Source organism: Falco naumanni, chromosome 7 (genome assembly GCF_017639655.2).
Source record: "Falco naumanni isolate bFalNau1 chromosome 7, bFalNau1.pat, whole genome shotgun sequence".
Lineage (NCBI taxonomy): Eukaryota > Metazoa > Chordata > Aves > Falconiformes > Falconidae > Falco > Falco naumanni.
In genome coordinates this window covers 61,012,608-61,034,351 of record NC_054060.1, presented here as the reverse complement: position 1 = coordinate 61,034,351, position 21,744 = coordinate 61,012,608, and the positions used below count along the sequence as shown (strand labels likewise).

Genomic DNA, 21,744 nt, shown 5'->3' with positions numbered 1-21,744 from the left:
ATAAGGGGAATAAAAAGAGTTTAATTACAAGGAATCAAGCTGAACCTCCCCCCATACACAGGCATGTGCACATGCTCTCTGGTAAGGTTTGTCTTTGTAACATTTTTGTTCTGTTATCCTTATCCTGATCAGATACTACCTGTGTACAAATAACAGGGGCTTAGATGCTATAGGGATGGGGGCCATCTAGATGTTAATACACGGGGTGCTTAAAACACTGGTAGAGCTGTAGCTCAGTTCTGTATTGAAAAAACTGGCCCAATCCCAAATATGCCACAGTTTTTGACTTCCACGTTTGCCACAGTTTTTGACTTCCATGTTATGACTCAGAAATAAAAAACAGAGGAGTTCATTTTCTGTGCTAGAGAAGGATTTTCTCACCTAAGCAATACCTTTTTTAAGGAGTAAAATAATGCACAGAACATGTAAGTGAACAGCTCCTGGAAACCCTGGTAATACCAATATATTTTTTTATTTCCACCTATGTGAACAAACTTATATGTCTATAAAAAGACTTGAAAATAAATCCTACAAAAAGCTTGAGTCACCCTCTATGAAACCCTATGACAAAAAAAAAAAAGCAGGTACAAGACAGAAGACCCCAGTCATGGAATACAAATAATAGTTCAGGAACAATGAAGTGTTGTACCAGATTATTTTGACAAAAATTGAAGTACTTACAGTCTAAGTGACTATGTCTGATGCCTTCCACATCTTCAGCATGAATGAAGTGGTAACATCTCTTTCCTACAATATCTACAGGGGTCAGATCCATGTAATCACTAATCCTAAAAAAGAAAAAAAAAATACAGCCTATAATTCAAGAAGGAAAAGAATACAAGAATGGTCAAATGACTCAGAAAGTGAAATCTGCTAAAAAGTTTTTCCACCACTATAATAATTTGAATGGAATATCTGTACAACCAAGACAACTTTAAAGGGAAAAAAATAAAAAAAAAGAAATAAAACATTTTTTAAAAAAAACCTTGAAATCATTTTATCCATTTAAATAAGTGGAAAGTTAAATCCTAGTGCATATTCTCCCTGTAGTATAACACCAAGACAATATAATTCCATGAAATTGTAAAGCATTAGCAACAATCCAAAATCCTCATTAAAAGACCAAGATGATTCAAGGTTACATAATAAAGTAAAAACATGTTATGTTTATACCAAATGATTAGAGACACATTGCATTTCAACAGATTGGTCTTCTATTGGGTATATTCATGAAAAAGCTCTTCAACCATTTCTTGGCACCAAGTCCAAACTGATATTTCAAGGGATATAATTTAAATGCTGAGACATACAGATGCCTCAGGGTGTTATCTTTTTTAGTCTAATTCATTTGGGAGCTCAGCTTTCACTCTGGGCCCTTTCAACTGGGACTTTGTTGTTTATTGCACACAGAAACTTTAAAATCTATTCTGCAGACCTTTGTGTATGTGCGTCTGTCTGTGTGTCTGTGTGCTTATGTCTGTGTGCGTGTGTGAACTTTTATTGTGGAGTGCCAAGATGTCAACGTCCTTAAATGCAGTACAGAAAATAGCAAAACAGCTGGAAAATGCCTTGCTCACACAAGCATTTAAAAGTATGTCTGGTTTTCTGGAAAAAAGAATAATTTAGGCTTTGAAATATGCTGCAATGATTGGGATTAAGCCCACTTTGCAATTGTAAGATATAATTGCTATCCATTTAAGGGAGCTGTAAGAAACACCAAACATCTTGATATAACCAGATAGCTGAAACAACTGGAGCATGATCCTGAGGGAGGCCAGTGGGGAGGCTAAACCAGAAACCTAATTGTGTAGATCTGAGGGGTTGCCAGCAGGCAGAGAGGGCAGACACAGCCACTGAGGCACTCACTAGCAGAGCTGTGTCTGCCTGGATGTCCGAGGCAGGGAGACTAGAAAGTCTAGACTAGAAAGAGTGAAGGAGAATGAAAGCATCAGACAGCACCAAAGTAGCACTGGAGTTTTGTCCCAAATAAAAAAAAAAAAAACAGACAAGAAAAACATCACAGGTAAAGCAGGTGGACTCAAAATGTCAAATCAATTTAACGCAAAATACAGCAGCCTTCTCCCACTTTCATGACACAGTATGTTAAAGGATGTGCACTTTCAAACAACTGCCTAATAGCTATAGCACTTAACCAAATGTAAGATACCTGTCTGGGGATAGCCATCTAATGTTTATCAGAAACTACAGTTGAAAAGCACCTCTCCTGCCTTCTCAGTGAGGACAGAATCACCAGGATAAAGACAAGTCTAGAATGGTGGCAATGGGACTCCTCATCCCTCCTGCTGAGTTCTTCCACTTTGGTTGCACAGCGAATTATGGGCTGGGAAACAAAGGACCTGGGATCTCTGCCCAGTCATAAGAAACCTCACTATAAGGAAGGGAGTCTGAGATTGAAAGGTTTCTGTCCGCTGGACCGTGCATTATCTTTTTATATTAAACGAAGTGTAAAAACAGTCAATGGAGCAGGAACTAGAACTCAAGTCTCTTCCCCTCCCATGTCTACACTCTCCACACAGGCACATTTGGATGTCCCTTCTCTGGCCAAAGAACTGTGTGTTTTCTGTTAGGAGGTGGCTCTGCTTCAAGATCAGGGAGAAATCCCACCCTGCCCAGCCTAGCAGAAAGGGGCAATCTCCAGGCAGGCCACTGCCCTGTGATGTACCCAGGCTGCGAGTGCTACAGTTCGCAGGGTTGACATGGAAGATGATAATTCTGCTTCATCCTCCGGTGCATTTGACTCAGCTGTATTTGGTTTCTCTGCAGCAGCATGTTTGTGCAAAGTCTTCACAAATAAAAATGAACACAGTAAAGCAACTGTGGAAGCAGATTCACAATCTCTTGATTTTAAGGTTGTGCCAGGGGAGGTTTAGATTGGATATTAGGAAAAAAGTTCTTCACTGAAAGGTTTGTCAAGCACTGGAACAGGCTGCCCAGGGAAGTGGTTGAGTCACCATCCCTGGAGGTACTTATAAAACCTGTAGATGTGGCACTTAAGCATGTGGTTTAGTGGTGATCTTGGCAGTATTAGGTTTATGGTTGGATTTGATCTTAAATATCTTTTCCAACCTAAATAATTCTACGATTCTATAATATTAAGAAAAAGCTGTTTCAAACAGACATATGAAGGACACAGGATTTTTTCTTTTTTTGTTTTTATGAAAAAAGTGGAAGAAGAAACAGAAAGAATATGCAGATGTAAGTGATGATCACTAGCAAGCAATGACACCAAAACTGGAAGAAAAAGAAAATATATCAAATAAGGACACTCATGCTTCTATCAATGGTACCAAAGATGGAAAATAAATAAATTGCATGGAGAAAAGAAAGAAATATTATAGTGTATCTTAAAGCACTAGTTAGGAGACAGATCTTGTGGCCTCTGAGCCCTTTGACAAAATAAAGCAACAGGTTGATGGGTTAGAACTCAGTTCTGTAAAACTGTAAAAAAAATGCACATGCTTATGTTTGAGCAGATCTGTGGTTCCACTGACTTACAGGACTGCTAACATGACTGAAATTTAGAGGTTGGTATACAGTACAGTGCTTCGCTGAATTAGGACCAAATTGTGCACACATTTTTAGGCCTGAGGCTCTCTACACAAGACTGTTTCTACATATCTGAAGAAACTATTGGCAGCCACGGTCATGGCCAACAGGCCAACCCTCTTCCATTTGGAAACCACCATATTCACTGGGTTATTTCCTTTTAGGCATATATTAGCAGATACGGCTATGGCAGTCCACATTAAACTGAGCTATGGGCTCTCTCCAGATGGTCTCTAATCACTAACAGTTGACACTGAAAATACACAGAATGATGCTGTACTCTAGCAGAAGTCTCTTTATTTTGCTTTTAGTTATTTATCACTGTCTAAGATGATTTGTCCTCTGCAGGTGCTTTTGTCACTCCATTGACTAATAAAGGATTAGAATATTTTTGCCTAGATGGTGAAGCTCAGATGACATGAACCCCACATTTAGAAAACAGACACGGATTAACAAACCACAATTTAGACAACAAAATTTTACATCCCCATTTAACATTCTCAGAATGAAATATTGTTAGAAATAGCCGGTGTTGTAGCTAACGGATCTTGTGTCAAAGGGAAGCAAACTGTTGACTAGTTTGTGCACCGAGCCCAGGATTCTGCAGATCTCTTCATTCAGAGGAAAGTAACAAGATGCGCCCAAAGACTTGAGTAATGTCACTCCTGCTCCCTGCTGTTGCAAGCAGGCAACGACTTGGAAAACTAGGAGTACTATTGATCTCACCCCTGCTGATCCAATGGTCCACTGTGAGCATTCATTTCAGTTAAGTAGCATGGCTTCTGCTCCATACTCCCCGCAGCTGCCAGTAACTCCCCATTGCTCCATAAATAGTGCTTACAGCTTCCTCAGCGTGGATCCATTTTTCTCTGGTTTCATCAATGTTGTGCTTGCTTTACTGTGGCACCACAAAGAATTTCCCGTCTGCCCGCAAGTGCCAGGAGTCAAGCCCATATATTCAGGATGGGATACTTATCTCCTTTTCTATAGTCCCAGAAGAGAGATTGCAACTTCCCTGACTCGTAGAATTGCCTTGGCAAATGCCCAGATAATTAATCTGACAGCTCCAATCAGCTATTCAGTTAATTCCTTCCCTTCTTCTGTCCTCTCCATTCTTCCAGCTTTTACAGTCATATTCTATTTTGTACCTGCTATGAAATCCAAGTCCTGTCAATCTTACTCCAATTTCTATCAGTGAAAATCCTGCTGCCTCAGTGAGCTAACATTCACCTCCCAGCCCAGCAGAAGTGTTTCTACTATTTGAAATTCCTTTTATAAACTATTTTTAACACTGAAACAGGGGCTAAAAATGGAACTATTGCACCATAAATTCAAGTACCATCATATGCATTCTACCCTAGCATATGAGAGAAAATACATCACAAACAAGGAAAAGTTGCTTTATAACGTTGCCTTTACCTTAATGAATGAAAACCATTAGTAAGCTCAACACTTTCTTGTGTAAGTCAGCTGGTTTACCATAGTTTACCATGTGTTATCAGCTTTCTATGTGGTTACCAATCAGCACTCCACATCTGATGGATTTTACATTTTTCATTGATGCCTTTCTCAGGCGTTTGAAGGTTTTATTGCTACATGAATGTAAAGGGAAGGTGTGAGAAAAATGTTTAATTAAAAAAAAACATATACAACTTAGGGCTCATAAAAATGCCAAACTGGTGGCAGAGAAAGTATATATCTTTCTAGCATGGCCCACAAATTCATATCATACTTGACCTGATGGAGTATATTTTTCACATCCATTTGACTCCTGTCTTTTTGATTGAGGTTGCCAACAAAGGTGACAGTAAGTGCAGGTGATTTGGTTAAAAGGAAATTTGTTCATTAAGAACTGGACAGATACCAGCAACTCATTTCACAGCGGCCATTGAAAAGCCCTACAGTGGCAGCAGACTTCCATTGCTACCTAGGTAGGTCAGAGTCAAGTCAAAGACTAAGGCAAACGGTTTCTTCTAGATCCTTCTGCTAATCCCCAGAGCTCTTTCACCAGCTGCCTGATGGTGCAGAATCTAGATGCTTAATGGGTAGCGTCACCGCCAAAAGCTCAGCCCAAACTTTAATACTGTTACTGGCTTTCTCTGTGACCTTGCTCAAGCCACTTTCTACAGAGCAGTTTTTCCAGGCCTAAAAATGAGAATAATATATTCTCTTTTAGATACTGCTTTGGAAGTTTAGATGAAGTGTTCTCTCTAATAGCCAAGTAATATTATTAATAATACTATTGTGGCAGTTCAGCAACATGACAGTGAAGATAACCTTATAACTGAAATCCAAGATTATTTAAAAATATTTAAGGCTCTGATTCAACAAAGCATTTATCTCTTTGTATAAAAGTTTATATTGTTGTGTTATCCTGATCATAGGTATTCTATTATGACTGAGAAACCATAATTGCTCATATCAGAGCCTCCGCTCTTAACTTCCAATATGCTACAGCTGCTGTCACATGAAAAACTTGCATTCATTATTCATCTTGTTTGTTCCACTTTTTGATGATACGACCCCTTGACAAAATTTGGTTTTGGCTGCATTGCCTTCTCACTTCCTTTCCAAACTTTCTCACATACCTCAGACTTCTGTTAATGGACCCAAACTTCTTTGTTACTTATATCTTCCTTAGATCTTCACTCTGCTCTAAATACCTGTTCCTTAATTTTATGTGTATTTTTCACGGCTCTGAGGACACCAATAAGCCTTAATGGTCTTGATCAGCCCCCCTGGGTCTTTCTGCACCCTGCCCATGGCCCAGGACCCCATGTCAGCCCCCGGGGCCATCAGCCCCTGCCCCAGCAGTGCTGGTGCCACAGCAGGGCCCGTGTCCAGCTCCCCACAGCCCTGCCCCACCACAGGCCCTGCCGAGCCAGGCCCGTCCCCAGGGCTGTGCCCAGTGCCGGGGGCTGGGGCTGCCCCCGTGCCCCTCGCTGCCCTGCTGCGGGCTGGGGCGCTGGGACCGGCCCTGGCTGCCAGGCCTTGCCTTGACAGACCCTCGTGGGTGGGCAGCTCCTGATGCCAGGGACACCCAGCCCCCAGGGAGCAGACAGCTGAATTTAAACCCTATCTTCCACCTTCCTAGATCACTTGTCGCTATCACATGGAACACAGCCCCCCCCTCAACCAACTCCTCATCACCTGTTCCCATTTCACTGCTGTCTTTCCCAGTATGCCCTTAACCAATTTTATTCTACAGTTTTCCCACCTCTTACTGCAACAGATCCCACCTCTCTAGCTTACTATCTAGGCCATCTGTGCTTCTGTTCCATTAAACACTGAGCACGATGTGCTGTAATCTGCAAATTAGTTAAAAAATGGAAAACTTTAAAACTTCAGACAGAAAAACTTGTGGAGGGGAGGACTAGGGAGCATAAGGACAGCCATACAGGTCAGACCAGAGTCTGTCTAGTCCCACATCTTGCCTCTGAGAGGGACAATGATATATTGCAAGCAGGGAAAGCTTAGCGGAGTCTTTCCTGGTCCATCCTCCCCTATCCCAGCAAGATGTCCTGCAAATTACAGTTTTTAATTTACCTTTATTCTCTGAGAATGTAATGGAAATGAAGGTGATGATGATGACAGTGACGTCTATGCTCTCATACAACACCAGGATGACGTTGCAGGAGTCACAAATGTCAAAAGTTTTTGCCAAGCCCATGGAACAAAGAATACATACAGCTAAAACAAAGAAAAAAAGGAGCTAAAAGCTGTACCTATTTTCACAGTAAATGATATTGAGGTCCATATTCACACGAGTGACAAACATGTGGCAGTCAATCCTGACTTCATTAATTGTAGGAGGTGGCAAAGCATGAGCAACGACAACAAGTCCCATGATTTGGCTTGGTACTGTCCGTCCGTGGGACAGTGACACTCTCAGACGTAACCGGCCTGTTATATGAATCACCTGAAAAATAAAAACAATAAAAGAAACCCCAGTGAATTCTGGATGCAACTATGACATCAGTTTCTTGTAAAGGATAGCATTACTATTTCCTTACAAACCACTTAAAACAACCAAAAATTGTACTAAGTAACTGCCAGTATTAGTGTTAAGCTTATTAATATTGGCTATCAACATGTCCTATATGTCCTCATGGCAAAAAAGAAGACAAGAACATAACAGGCAAATGGTTCACATTCATCAAACAAAAAACTCAGAACTCCTGAGGTATTGATTTTTTTTTGGTGGTTGTAACAGAAAGAAAGAAAGAAGAAAAAGAAAACAAACTACAAATTCAATAGAAAAGAAAGTGGGATAAAACTGAAATAGCAAAGGTAGAAATTAATGAAATATTAATTTGATAACATTTGGAGACAAAAAGATCAGCAGTTTAAAAAGTTTTCCAGAACGAATTTAATTGAATTGCTAGTCACCTCCACCATGGAGACACCGCTCAGAGCTTTAGATTACTTCTTTGTGGTTGGCAATTCCAGAAGCAACAGCCTAGAAGTGATCAATGAGCTCAGCTGCAGGATGGTCTTCTTGCATCCAAAGCAAGCTTCTTAAGAGCTGGTAGACATGCAATGCTTTTGCCTAGTACACCATGTATGTGTAGAGTTCTCTGGGGGCAGATCTTTCCCTATTCACAAGACAATGCCAGAAGATGCCCAGGAGATCCAGTTGTACCCCTGGAGAGTGCAATTCTAAGAATACTGCCTGAAATCGAGTAAGTTAAAACTCTGGAAAAAGAACAATCCACTGCTTCCAGTTTCACTCCTTCAGGAGTTCTGTGGATAAATAAAGGGGTTGGTTTTTTTCAGTAAAAGAATACACATACATCACTGATGCCAGATATCAACTGAAAATGGAAAATGCAGTTCCTGTACTCATGGATAAGAGAGCCATAAGAACTGGGAATTGCAGGCTTTCCCAGATTTTCACCCTCGGAGCGTGTTTGTTACAACACCAACATGAAGGGGAGGCTTGCAGGAGATGGGGGCCCCCTTCACTGTGATCCCAGACTCACTACCTAGAGGTCAACAGAGATGTTGCTCGGTACCAGGTGCACTGGAGAAGGTGACAGGGATGGGATGTAGTTACAGGTCCACTGATACTCATCTCACAAAGACAGCAGCCAAACTGTGCTTCTGATCTGAGATTGATTGTTAACAGAAAGCAAGAGAGAAGAGAATCTTTCGTTAATAAGACTGCAAATCACAGTGCATCCAAATTCAGATCTAATTCATGCTAGCAGATCTGTGATCTAAATCTTGAAGTTTGCTTCTTTTTTTAACCTAATTATTAAAATCTCTCCTTTCTCTGCTATTTTACATTTTGACTCCAGCCAGTGAATCTGAATGAGGAAAGTGATTAGCTGATGTGTTTGTCCATTTCAGCTGAAGGTTTCTGACCACCCACATTTGAAGTGATTATTGCCTAAACTCACACTTAATGCACCTTCCAAGGGCAAACTATTCTATGAATATTTGAAAAAGTTCCTAAAGGCAAGGATGCAAAAACACCATTTCAAACATACTTTATTTTTTTTTTCTCAAGACCTCATTAACTAATGAAGAAATAGCTAAAAGAAATAGGATTAACTTCACAGGAGGGGCAGTAGTAGTATATTTTGCTCCTTCTAGCTAGGCTTGCATATACATCTGCTTTTTATCATTATCTGTCTCTTTTTATCATGCAGTTTCAGCTTACTGCAAAAATTCAAATCTGTAAATGCTTGGAAAAATGCTGATAGATAAATAGTAATAATGTGAAAAATAATCTTATACTGAACGTGCTATGCAAAAGTATTGTTTTTCTGTTGTTTTTTCATAAGAGTCCTTATGCTAATATGTTTGAAGTTGGCACTATCACTTGAGGAAATTTTTAAGATATATCATACTTAAAATCCATTTATCTCTTCATTGTATTTTTTTGAAACCTCCGTGTCATTTGCAGCTAAATATCAACATGATTTGTTTTTGAACAACTCTCTATTCAGTCAGCATATCGTTTTTTTCTGGTTCCTCATCTGAAATACACCTCGGATGCTGTATTACCCCAATAGACCATTCCAAACCTGCCAGACCCACCATATATTAACATTGTTGAATTTCAAGAGAGTTTTCTTCCAGATTCAAATTATCTAGCTTGTTCCTAGCTCTATCATGGATCAAAACATGTTCTAAATCCCCATGTGAATTCAAATTTTAGGGGTCAGCACTCAATTGCATTCTGATTCTGTACACTGGGAAATGTACAGCAAACTGTTCATCAGTTCCAGCGCCTGTGTGCCTCTAAAGAAACAGTATTTCCATGCCTGAAATCCCTTTCTGTGACAACATTAGTCAAACACACCAAGTGGGAAATCTAATTGGTAGTAAAAAACAATTCTAGCTGTCATGACCTTGTCTACATTGTGAATATTGCCACTTCTAACACTGGTTCATTTGAACTGGGATTAGGGGTGATAGGAATTATAGGGTCAATTATCTCCGGTAGCTAAAATTAATCTCTTTATAATTCAATCCCACAGCACTAGTCTATCATAACCTAAAGCAGTATTATGACTTTAATGAAGCTAAATTGCAAGAATAAATTGTTTTATGAAGGACAATACTTGGATGCAGAGGTAAATATTTACCAAAAATTTGCTAGGAATATTCTGAAAATCAAAAGTAAATGCAGCTCTTCTGTGCAGTTTTCTTTATAAATGCTTTCTTCTGAAAAGTATGCCACAGTCCATATCCATCTTTAAAGTGTAATTGTCTTCTTTCTAATAACACTATATGAATAGACTTGCACATTTAGATGTCACAGCAAGAGAAGACAGTGATACTGTGTTCTGCTGGTTATAAAAAAGGTGGGTGAATGCTACACGCCTAATCACAGGGATTGTCTGAAACTTTTTATGTCAAGAGCTGTACAGATTTCCCCAGCATTTCTCCATCTACCTCCTAAATAAGATTAGTAGTAAGACTCCTTTTTTACCTGAATGGGAGCTGGACTTAGTTAACAGTATGGAGACTTTATTGCTTACAAACTGTTTATTGGCAGGTGTTATAACTTGCATGATGATTTAATCCTATAGAAGCAGAGGGAAATCTTATGGTCAAAATAAACCTTGTGGCCTGATCTAGACCAGGATTTGACATAGGTCATTCTGACTCACATTATTGCTTGTGGTGTAACCTAGCTATATAATAGTTATACTTGGATAAACAGGTGGATGAACCAAAAAGCATTCTGTAACAATAAATCTTTTAACACTGTTAAATGAAAATAAGACATATGTAAAGGTGTCATGCTGAAGCAAAGCAAATACTATTAAAATCTTCTGTACTGTTTAATTGCTTTGTTAAAAAAATTCTAAATCAACTTTGCCTGGCATTGGAGAAAAAAAAAAAATCATTATTTGGCTTTTATTTTTAGCTGATTAGAAAAGGGATTTGCAAAATATTTTAAGTACATGTAAACACAGTTTATGAGTGTGGGAGTGTTAACAAGCCACATTGCTTGGGCAAATATATATTTCTTTTCCCTGCCATATGCTCTCTTTAGTCATCTGTTAGCGGTAAGCGCTTAGATGTGCTCTACTGATGTCTACTCATTATAAACAAGCACATCACAAAGACCTTGATAAAACCTTCCCTCTGTCAATAGTTATGGAAAGGAAAGCCCAGCAATTGAAAAACACATCTGGAACCTGCTCATCATCCTTTAAAGCTAAATCTCACCTCTGGAGATGGAAATATTTTCTTTGTCAAAAGACATCTTTAAATATTACATCCATTTTTTCACATACATGTGATGTCAGAGTAAGGACATGCATTACCAGAGGCTATAAAAACCTGCAAGCATGAAAAATCTGTGAATTTCACCTTTCAGATGTCTCTGTGTTCTTCAAAACTTAAACTTCCATTAGAAAGAAATTTCTAAACTATTTCTTTTGTTCTCTGTGTAAATCAGTATGCCAGTTTATTATGGAACTGAAACTGCAGCACTGGCAGAAGTGCTCCCTCCACCTCATTTCTCTTAATGAGATATTAAATTTGAAGCCTTAAAATTATTGCTTAGACCCAAATTTTGAGAAGACTGTCACATATGAAAACATCCTAATTTAGTTTATGTGCCTAGAAATTTATTTAGCTGTCTTACAAACAACTCATACATGCATTTATACAGAAGCAAATGTGATTCACAAAGATATATATATATAGAGATATATATATATATATATATGCATGAATGTAAGTTTTGGTCTCCCAAAGATGTTATCTTATACTTCCAAAATCAACACCTAAATCTTTAAAACACAATTAATTTGAACCGCTAAAATCGGCTGAAGAAATATTTTACAAACTATAGCCATGTTCTTACATTTTTCTTTTGAAATGCTGTGTTCCTCTTCACTCACAGATGCATGGACAGACACCTCAAAACCTGCTGGTAACACTAGTGAGACAAATGTTTTAACACTCCACAAGGTAAAGGGTTCCTGTATGGTTTCAGGTAATTTCTAAGCTAAGACTGAACATTTGGAAACAGGCTTTTCTCTGGACTTCTCAAAGAAACAGAGTCCAGTCACATCTGCAGTTCACACAGTGGTATTTTAAATGTTTTCCTTTTCTGACATCGAAATGTATCCATGCCCATCAGCCTAAACTTCAGTGCACGTTTATTTATTTATCCCAGTTCTCTTCTTTCCTCCCTGTACCCCACTGTAGCTACTACAACATTTGTATTTGTTTACATTTTCTCATGATCAGAAGCCATTTATTGCTGGGGTTCCACAGCCCCATCCTCATTGCGACCAAAGCCTACTCTCCCCATCTTTGGGAAAGCTTTAGGAAAATACATCACTTGCCTGTATTTACCATGCAGCAACAGCTGGGATCAGAGAGGTCCAGTAAGGCCTTTATGTTTGCAGTTCCAGTAATACTCACATATCCCATTCTCAGACTTACTGCATTTCTATAAACACTGCTGTATTCCTAACAGGAGGTCCCACAGAGCATGACATTTTGGTGTTGAAAAGGACTGAGCTGCTACAGCTGCAATAAGTTGGATCATCCCACATGTGCAGCACGTTTGATGTGTCCCGCATGAATCCAACTTGCTGTACACACACAGATCAATTCTTCATCATGTGTACAGTTAGCTTCACACAGAGAAGACACATTGGACTTGCAGCATGAGCCATGTAAAGTAGTTCGCACATTCTCAGTGGCCACTCTTTGGGGATTCCTGCATGTCTGGAAACCTGATCAATCACCCCTCAGATAAAGAAGTTGTGAAAGGTAAAGTTTGTGGAGGTATGTTCTTGCTACATCAATGTTAGATTTACAATTTCTTTTCATCTACAAAATAACCATAATATAATCTTGTCCCTTGTTAACATCGCTCATCTCCAGCTTCGTAAGTATCATCTACCTTTTCTCATGGACAGCATAACAGAATAATGTATCTACTTACTACTCAAACTAATTACTGAGAAGTAACTATTCTCAACTCTGATTTGATTCAGAAATTTGTTGCTTCGATTTTAGATGCTGAAAAAGGGCTTGCATGTTGAAAAATCTGTTTGTTTGTTTTTTTTCTGACTACAGTAGCTCGTCTAGTAAAAGACATTGCTTCTACAAACATACCTTGTCCTATTATATCAAGTCTGCACCAGAACAAAGGAAAATAGTTGTTAGTGCAGCTGTCAGTGAACTATTCTGAACCATGGTGGATAAAAAAAAAAAAAAGAGACTAGGCAGTAACCTATGACCCCTGAGAAATAGCTTTGTAAGTAAAACGTAGTCAGTCTTAATTCAGTTTTGCACTGAATGCTACCTGAAACACTGTTAAGAGTTGTGGTCTTGAGTACCCATTCAAAGAATATGAGTCTGATTTCAAGGAAGGCCAACATTATTCCTAACACATACATAGTTTCAAGGTCAATAGCCTCTTTTCCATCTACAAGTACATTTCAAATCCCCTCAAATACACCTGCAAAAGACAGTCTGAAAATGGAAATGGTATTTACATTTAAACAGCATTATTTGGTTTCAGGACATATTTTATTGCTAAAAAGTCAATACTAGTTTTTGGAGACACTCTAGGCTTTTTCCATCTTTCCTCTGATATCACTCTCTCCAAATAATAAGATTCAAAAGCCATTTTGCTGCTTAAAACAGTCAGAGGAAGAATTTAGGCTAATCCTAAGGGGTTTAAAAAAAGTATGCTTATGAGACCTCAAACTCATTGGGTGCTTAAAGATAAGCATCACATGAGAAACACCCTGGCTTGGCAGGCTCAGTTCATAGCTCTTGCTCAATCCCTAAAATGACCTGACTAGAGTATTATTTATTGCATACAAGGAATGTTGAGACCAGCAGCAAGCACAATAGCCACAGTCACTTTCATTCAAGTACACCACAGGGAAGAGCTACTCTTCTGTGTAAAAGTTAGCGTTTTGAGCATTCACGCAAAAAGCTGCTTGCCTCAACCTCAGGGCGCACAACCTCTTATCTCCCACTTGCCTCTCACTAGATAATAAACTAAAGGGAAAGAAATGGGGACAGCTTTCTAACTCTCCAAAAGGCTGAAGACAAAACAAGAACCTGATATTAAGCACGATATATCTATCATATGCAGCTCCCTGATTTGGACTTGGCTAGGTTAAGGTTATCTAAAGAATATACTACAACTTCTATATGGGAGTAAAGGAAGACTGTTGTATGATAAACAATTCCTAAAGCTGCCATTTAAGACAAAAAACATTGTCAAGATTGTACAATAGTTTGTTTTTCAAGAGTTATCAAATCGTAATAGGCTGGGAATGAACAGCAGACCAGAGATTGCTCAAGAATAATTAACAAAAATATATTTGTTATCAACATTTTTAGATCCTTTAGATTAATGTTATTAGATACTCAACTTGTGGCTGATTTTTCATTCTGTTAAATAACAGCATTCCCATGTTATTATTTGGAGTAACAGATTTGGAGTAACTGCATTCATTGCAGTAGTAAGAGTTGCATAATCAAAATTCAAAAACATATCTGTATTGTAAAATATATTATCATGCTTTCCTTTTCTGTGTTGTGATTTTTTATTAATTGCCATGGATTAGCAAGCTGGTTTTCTCTAAACAAAAGACGCTGTAGACCTGACATCTCTGAAATCAGCCTAGTAATATAAGCTCAAGAAATATTGTGTTCAGTTATTATATATTAAAATTTTTCATTTATTTTGCTTTATGCAACTGCAAAGGTTTCTATTTTCATAACCAGCCCCTACAAGAGCAGCTCCAAACGTTCTACTATTAAATAGTAGCCTTTAAATATATGCAGTGTTAGTAATTCAACATGCCAGGTTTTATTTTAATACTTTTGAACCCCTTTCCTTTTTAAGATGTCTTATTAACAACTCAATCTATCAACACCACATTATTTTTTTATAATCCAAAACTTACAAGCATTTGAAGAAGATCAACATTAAAAAAATGGAAAAAGAAGAAACTAAATGAAATCACCACACTGCAACCTGAAAAAGTAGCCATAAAAATTGGGTTTATAACAGAATTCTTTTTGAAGTAATTGGCACAAAGACTGTTCTAGTGCAGATTGCTGCAAGAGCGCTCTTGGCAAGAACATCATAAGCACTAGCAAAACTTTAATATGCTCAAACAGTCAAATACAAACTGACACCAGGAACCCATGTGTGGCAACAAACAGGAAAAAATAAAGTATCTCAGTTTAATACAAACCTACATACAAAGGGATCAATTTTTACAATTCGTGGTTTAGCATACAATACAGCTGTCCTCAGAGTGAATATAGAGTAGCTATACATAAGAAATTAGAATTATCAATTCGGGGGAATTTCTCAAGAGTCCTTCTGATATGTAATACAGCAAATATAATGACTAAGAAACCAGACATCAATGCATTAAATGAGATCAGGTTGAGATCTATTTAGAAGAGACAGGTTTAAGCTGGAAAAAGAATCTCTTTGATATGACCTCCAGAGCAGGCCATTTGCAGAAGGATTCAAGATGAGCAGATTTACCCTTGCATATCTGCTTGCTTCACAGCTGCTTTAATATATAAACTCTAAAATATCTAATATTGAGTTATTGCAGAATTAAGTCTATATAGTAAAAAAGATTAAGAACCTGGGATTTTCTTATACTTCTAGCAAATGTTATAATGGATTTTGTATGTTGAATTTGGAGGAATAAATGAAACATAGTTAATTTAAAATCTAGCTAATGTAACTAACTTATTTCTAAATGATCTCTTATAGAATCTGGCTGCTTCTGGTCTAAGCTAGGAATCCGGAATGCCTCAGAATTTTTGGTAGTCTGCATCCCTGACTTACGGCCAATAATCATTTAACCCTGAAACTCAAAAGATAGCTCCACTTTAACAGATTTTCTACTGCAAATCCCTTGGTGTTCAAATGTGTTGCCTTTTTTTCCCCTCATGGAATGTTTGAAGTCCCCTTTAAAAATAATGCCTTGAGGATATTTTTTCCTTAATACTATTTAAAGAAAGTTGAAAGCATTTAGCTATTGAAACGTGCAGGGTTCTAGTAGAGGAATTGTCATCCTTGCCCATGAGAAAACTCTCTTGGAGCTCACTATTCCAGAATTCCAGTGCTCCCTCCAGTAGTAAAAATGAAAACTGAAAAAGGACCTCTGTTGCATCAGTTCAAATGTAGTTTTATCAGAATATTGGGTGGAGGTGGAAGCTGGCTACTTCATTCTGCAACAGCAAGGAAAAGATTTTTAAAAAAAGTTTGCCTGAATCCTGTATGTAAGGGCAACCAAATCTTGTTGCACTAAAGACAACCAATAATAAGTATTCTTCGATGTAGTGTCTTTATTTCTATCTTTGGAAGGAGAAATAAAGGGTTTTAATAAAGGTTTTGGGGGGGAGGGATTTTTTCCCCCTACTGTTTTATTTGATGTAGTTCTTAGCAGTCATCAATTACCTTAGGTGATTCTCTGCACAGTGAGCAAGAACTAGATAAAACAAAATATCTGATATTAATGCATTTTCTACACAGAGAGAAAAACATAGCAAATGCTGTTGTCTGTAAAGACAGAAATGGATTCCCCAACTTAGCCTTGATTAAGACAGTAATGTTTATGTTCTACTCAAGCTCTTCACCTGGGGTTGCAACCCCAGAATTCATTCTGATGGTAGTCAAGAAAATTCATATTCACTTTTCCTTGTTTTGTGGCTAAATGGGTAGAAAGAGCTGAGGTTTTATCATACTGAAGCAGGGACATGCTATGAAAAAGGCCGAGAACTACTTTTAAAGTGTCATTGATACCAAGGTTCCTCTGCTTGTGCTAATGGTGTCTGGTACAGGCTTTTACACAGAAAAGCAACCATTTTGTTTATTTTAATGCTTTCATGGTTTCCCCCAACATGGTCCAATTTCTGCTGGCCGTACACACACACACAAATTGTACTGAAAGATCCTGGACAACAGAATGTGTGAACTTTCCTGCAGAACTCCACACCTGTGACAAAAGCAAAGGTGGAGATGGGCAAAAAAGATTAATTTCCCATCATTTTTCATATGCTTTCATCTTCTTCCCATCGATGACACTTAAATGATATCTAAACTAAAAATTTTCAGTTTGGAAGGAGAAAACACAGCAAAGTATGTGAGCTGATTTTATGAAAAATGTAACTGGAAATTTCAGAAAAGCTGCTGCAGGTGGCTAGTAATGCCTCCACATCCAGATGGCGAAAAGGAATGATCATAGGATGGGAGGCAAGAGTCTTCTGGTACGTCTGCCAATATCTAGTCTCATTAGTTCTCTCAGCGCTATTTTTGAGCAGTTTTAAACAGGTCTCACGTGGTCCTGACAAAGTAACTGGCATTCGGACTACAAGCCCCAAGCCCAAAAGTGGCTTTACAGAGACTCTGGCTGTAGAAGAAGCCTAGGGCACACCATGACCGCCCTTCCAAAGGAGCAACGAAGTGTCCTTAAGAGCAGCTGTAGCAGGCCAAACCAAAGGCCTGTCTAGATCAGCATCCTCAATGTGTCACTCAGGCCCATGAAGGGAGAGTGTCAGACTAGGCAAGCACCTAATGGCATTTCCCTTGTGTATTCTCCCAGCACCTCCTGAGGCACAGACATGTTCTTTGGAAAGCTTTTGGCATTCATAGTGCTCTGTGGTAATGAGTTTCACTATTGAACCCTGGAATCGGTAAGTGCCTCCTTTTGCTTGTTCTGAATTTGCCATTTACTACTTTAATTTTGTTTCCCACCCTGCATATTGAAAGACAGCAGAAAATTATACCCCATTGACCTTCTTTATACACTAAGGTTTTCAATCTTATGCCTCCACAGTAATTTTTTTTCCAAGTTGAATCTCCTAGGTATATTTTAGCTGTTCCACAACACTGATCAATGTTGTCACTCGTCAACGATCCTCAGTCTGAGATGAGGTTGGATAACAGGCGCACGAGTATTCAAGATAAAGGAAAAACATTGATTTATACAGTGGTATAATGACATATTCTGTTTAATTTTTAATCTGTTTCCTAACAATTTCTTAGCACTGTTTGCCTTCTGACCACTACTGAGCGCTAAGCTGTTCCTTTCATAAACCTCCCATTACAACTCCAAGGTACCTCCTCTGAGCAGCAACAGCTGGTTCAGAGGTCTTGATTGAATATAAACAGCCAGGATCGTTTTTCCCAGGTGTATTACTTTACATTTACCTGAACTGAATTTTATCTGCTATTTTATCGCCCCTTCACACAGAATCATGAAGTTCTGGTGCTACTGTTCACATTAGGCCTACATTTTTACAACCCAATAAGCATGGTAACTTTCCTGTTCACCTTGGTTTCCATTTAATTGATGAATATGTTAAGAGCCAAAGGCCCCAGGAACAGCAATCTCTGTGATAAAGTAGCATTGACCACTTAAATTCAGAGAACTGATTTTTTTTTTTTTTTTTTTAATGCACTTACTTATCCATGAGAGGATCCTGCTCCTCCACTGCCAGCTTAATTTCTTTCAGAAATTTGGTCAGGGATGGTGCCAGTTCCCATGCTGTAAATGCAGCTGCTTTGTATCAAATGGACATCCCCTGTAGAAATGCTCACCTTGCAAAAGTCTTAGACTTTTCCTTGACGTACTGTAATTACTCAGATGTCTACAAATTCCATATTTTTTGAGTCCCAGAAGTGTTCTAGGTTATGAGCTCCCTTGTGCTAAGACACAAGGAAGGCATTGCATACTGTAAATTAAGAACATGTGAAATGAAATGAAATAATACTGATAAATTAATAGAAACATACAAACTATGTGTTTAGTGGCAGTAATAGCAATAGGTCATAAATTTCTGGATCTCAGGCTCGAGTTCCTTTCCATAGACACACGACCTGTAAGTCTCTAGTACCATCCTAAACCTCACCTGAAACTTTTGAAGAATGTAAAACCATAAAGATATATTTTCAATTTAATCAAATTTGCCCAGAAATACTCAGTAATGAGACTTGTTTCATGTCAAATCACACTGATTTTACAAAACATTTGTAACACAAAATTGAGTTAATTTTGTGGAGAGGAGGGTTTTTGTGGATACTTCAAGAAACTGCACTGTCATTATTAGCTGAAGTCCACCCAAACAAGGTATGTGATTTCCCTTTGAAGAAAAAACTTTTATTCCACTTGGAGATGAATGGTCTTTGCAAAGCTCTGACCTTCTCCTTGACAGCTACAAATGGACTACTATTTATGATTTGTTTCTATAATCAACTTAATGTAGCAAGCTAGATTATAGATAGCAATTTATTTGTAAAAATCATAATAAACCAGCATTGTTTTAAATGCCAGATGTGGATAAACGAGGAGCAAGAACTGATGAGACAAGTTTCGTGTTCTTGAATTTACACTAAAGAATTAAGGCAGCCTCTTGCTTTATCTGCATTGGAATCAATTTAGTAATTTTTAATTCACTGATTTTCTGATGTTTGCTTAACATTTATTAATTGATTGTCGTACTCATGCAATTAATTCAAAAGTTGGCAAGTTTAACATGCAGAGATTAATTTTCTTTTGCTAACCCACCACCTAGAATATGTTTTTTTTGAAAAACAAGTTACCAAGAAATTACCTCCACATCAATCATATTTTATAAACGAGATACAGTAGGGGAGTTGCATGCCATCTGTCAATCCACATTTTCCCATCCATTCCTTATATTTGACTAAGTTTTTCTGTGTAATTTAATAAAATAATAAGAAAAACATTAGGGCAGATCCATCTTTCACCTACTGCAGTCCTAACAAAAAATGTTTGGACACCTAGGACCTCTGCAAGACTGGGAATTTCTCATTTAAGAGTATGATGCATCTCAGGTCATATTGAAATAAATGGTACACCTGCCCCATCATCCAGTGGTCACAGGATCTGCACTTTCACAACCACCTTCAGGTTGCTCAGCTGTCAAGTGTTTCTCATCTGGAATGAGAGCCATTCATTTGCCCTTCATGGCACACTCATTTACAATTGCTGAAATGTTTATTCAGAAGGGGTGTAGAGATAATGAGCAAGGTTTCTTTGCTCTTGGTTACCAGGGGCTATTCACAAGACTTCAGACTTCCTCACTGTGTTCCTCTTTGCAGCACAAAACAGCAGAGTGCAAGAGAAAAAACAGTGTTCCCAACTCTAATTATTTTATTATGACTTTCACCATATTTGGCGTTTAACTGAAAGACTCAGTTTTTGTGGGTTTTTTCCTCTGTCTGTCACTCAGGCTGCTGCTGTAAACAGGTCAAACAGACAAAATAGACTTTTATAGAGAGAGGCAGGGAATATGCCTCAGACAATGAGTTTTTTTTTGTGGACTTTATAAGGCTAGAATGGACCCAAGCATTTTGATCTGAAAATCAGGACTTAATATCTCTCACAGACAATACAGAAGTTCAGATAAATCTGCAGTTAGGTACAATAGACACAGAGAATGAATTCAGCACTCAGTGCAGACTGTGAGATACATGAGTGTGCAAGTGGTGATGCATGGAAGTGCTGCAAGGTTTGTAGGAACCCAACCCAGACTTCCCCACCCCCCCCCACCCCCCCCCCAAAATAAAACATGGCCTTCTCTCACCTGTAAACTTGGGAAAACTCTGCAGAAGAAAACTTAAATCTTTTCAGCATTTGCTTTAAAAACTGAAGTTAGCACTTCATGTAACAACTATGGTTAGAACATACACGTATATTCATATGTGCTTTAATCACATGAGCAGCCACTGATTTAGTGAGAATAGATCCATGATCTGTTTGCAGAATGAGTCTAAATGACCTTGGCATCCACTTATAAGATTGTGAGGAATGTATACAGTATTTAAGAAATCAGCATCAGTGGGTTCCTGTAGAACGTAATAGAAATCCACAAAACTATTGTGAAAAGCCTCAGAACAGTATCTTTTTTATGGGTTTTAACACCATCCTATGGAAATCTTTAGCAAGCAAATACATTCTCTGTTAAAATCTATGGGATTGTTAAAGATAGCTGGAGAAAAGTTATCACATAATTCTTGTTGACTTAGTAGAACTTTTCAGTAAAGAAAGGAAACAGGCTAGGAAGATATGTAAATTTTGGAGACATATATATTTTGACCTGGGGAATCATTAGTAGCCCACTGTACATCGATCTACACCCCTATGAAATCTATTGATGCCTGGTATTGCTCAGACCATTTAAAACAGCTCAGGGTTTGGCTTATTATCTGTTTTAAGTCACTTCTATTAGAATTTCTCCTGTTTTGTCATCCACTTATACTGAGCACCTTCCTTAAATCTCAGGTGAAATCCACAGGAGACTACGTTGAAACGTGCTTCAAATAATTGACTGTCTGGTTTAGCTGCTAAATTTAAAGCAAGCCAGGGCTATGGAACTGTATATTTTGCTGGATATATTTTCTGGCTTTGTGGGGTATTGGCTGCATGATCTGATAAAAACTGAGGCTAAATGAACTCTACAATTTGTATTCCTACAGCCACAAGTTTATTGGCTTGTGTGTTTTTTTCTTTTTTTTTTTTTTTTCCCTTGGCTCTGTCTGTAAGGTTCATTACTTACAGTTACTGCAGAATCAATTTGAAATGGCCAAAATCAGTGATGGAATTTATAGCACAATAAACGTACTGCCATACAAGTGCTGTTACACATGAAAGGGCCTCGGAATATTCTTTTCAG

At 38.2% G+C, this 21,744-nt stretch overlaps 1 protein-coding gene across 1 annotated transcript in view; it reads right to left on the bottom strand.

Moving 5' to 3' along the window:
* Positions 1–21,744, bottom strand: part of NPAS3 (neuronal PAS domain protein 3) — a 611,298-nt gene that overhangs the window by 25,530 nt on the left and 564,024 nt on the right. Inside the window, exons 7-8 of the mRNA XM_040602139.1 lie at positions 7,293–7,486; positions 682–788 (exon numbers count right to left, since the gene is read on the bottom strand). Coding sequence (XP_040458073.1) covers positions 682–788; positions 7,293–7,486 — 301 coding nt within the window. The remainder of the gene's footprint in view (positions 1–681; positions 789–7,292; positions 7,487–21,744) is intronic.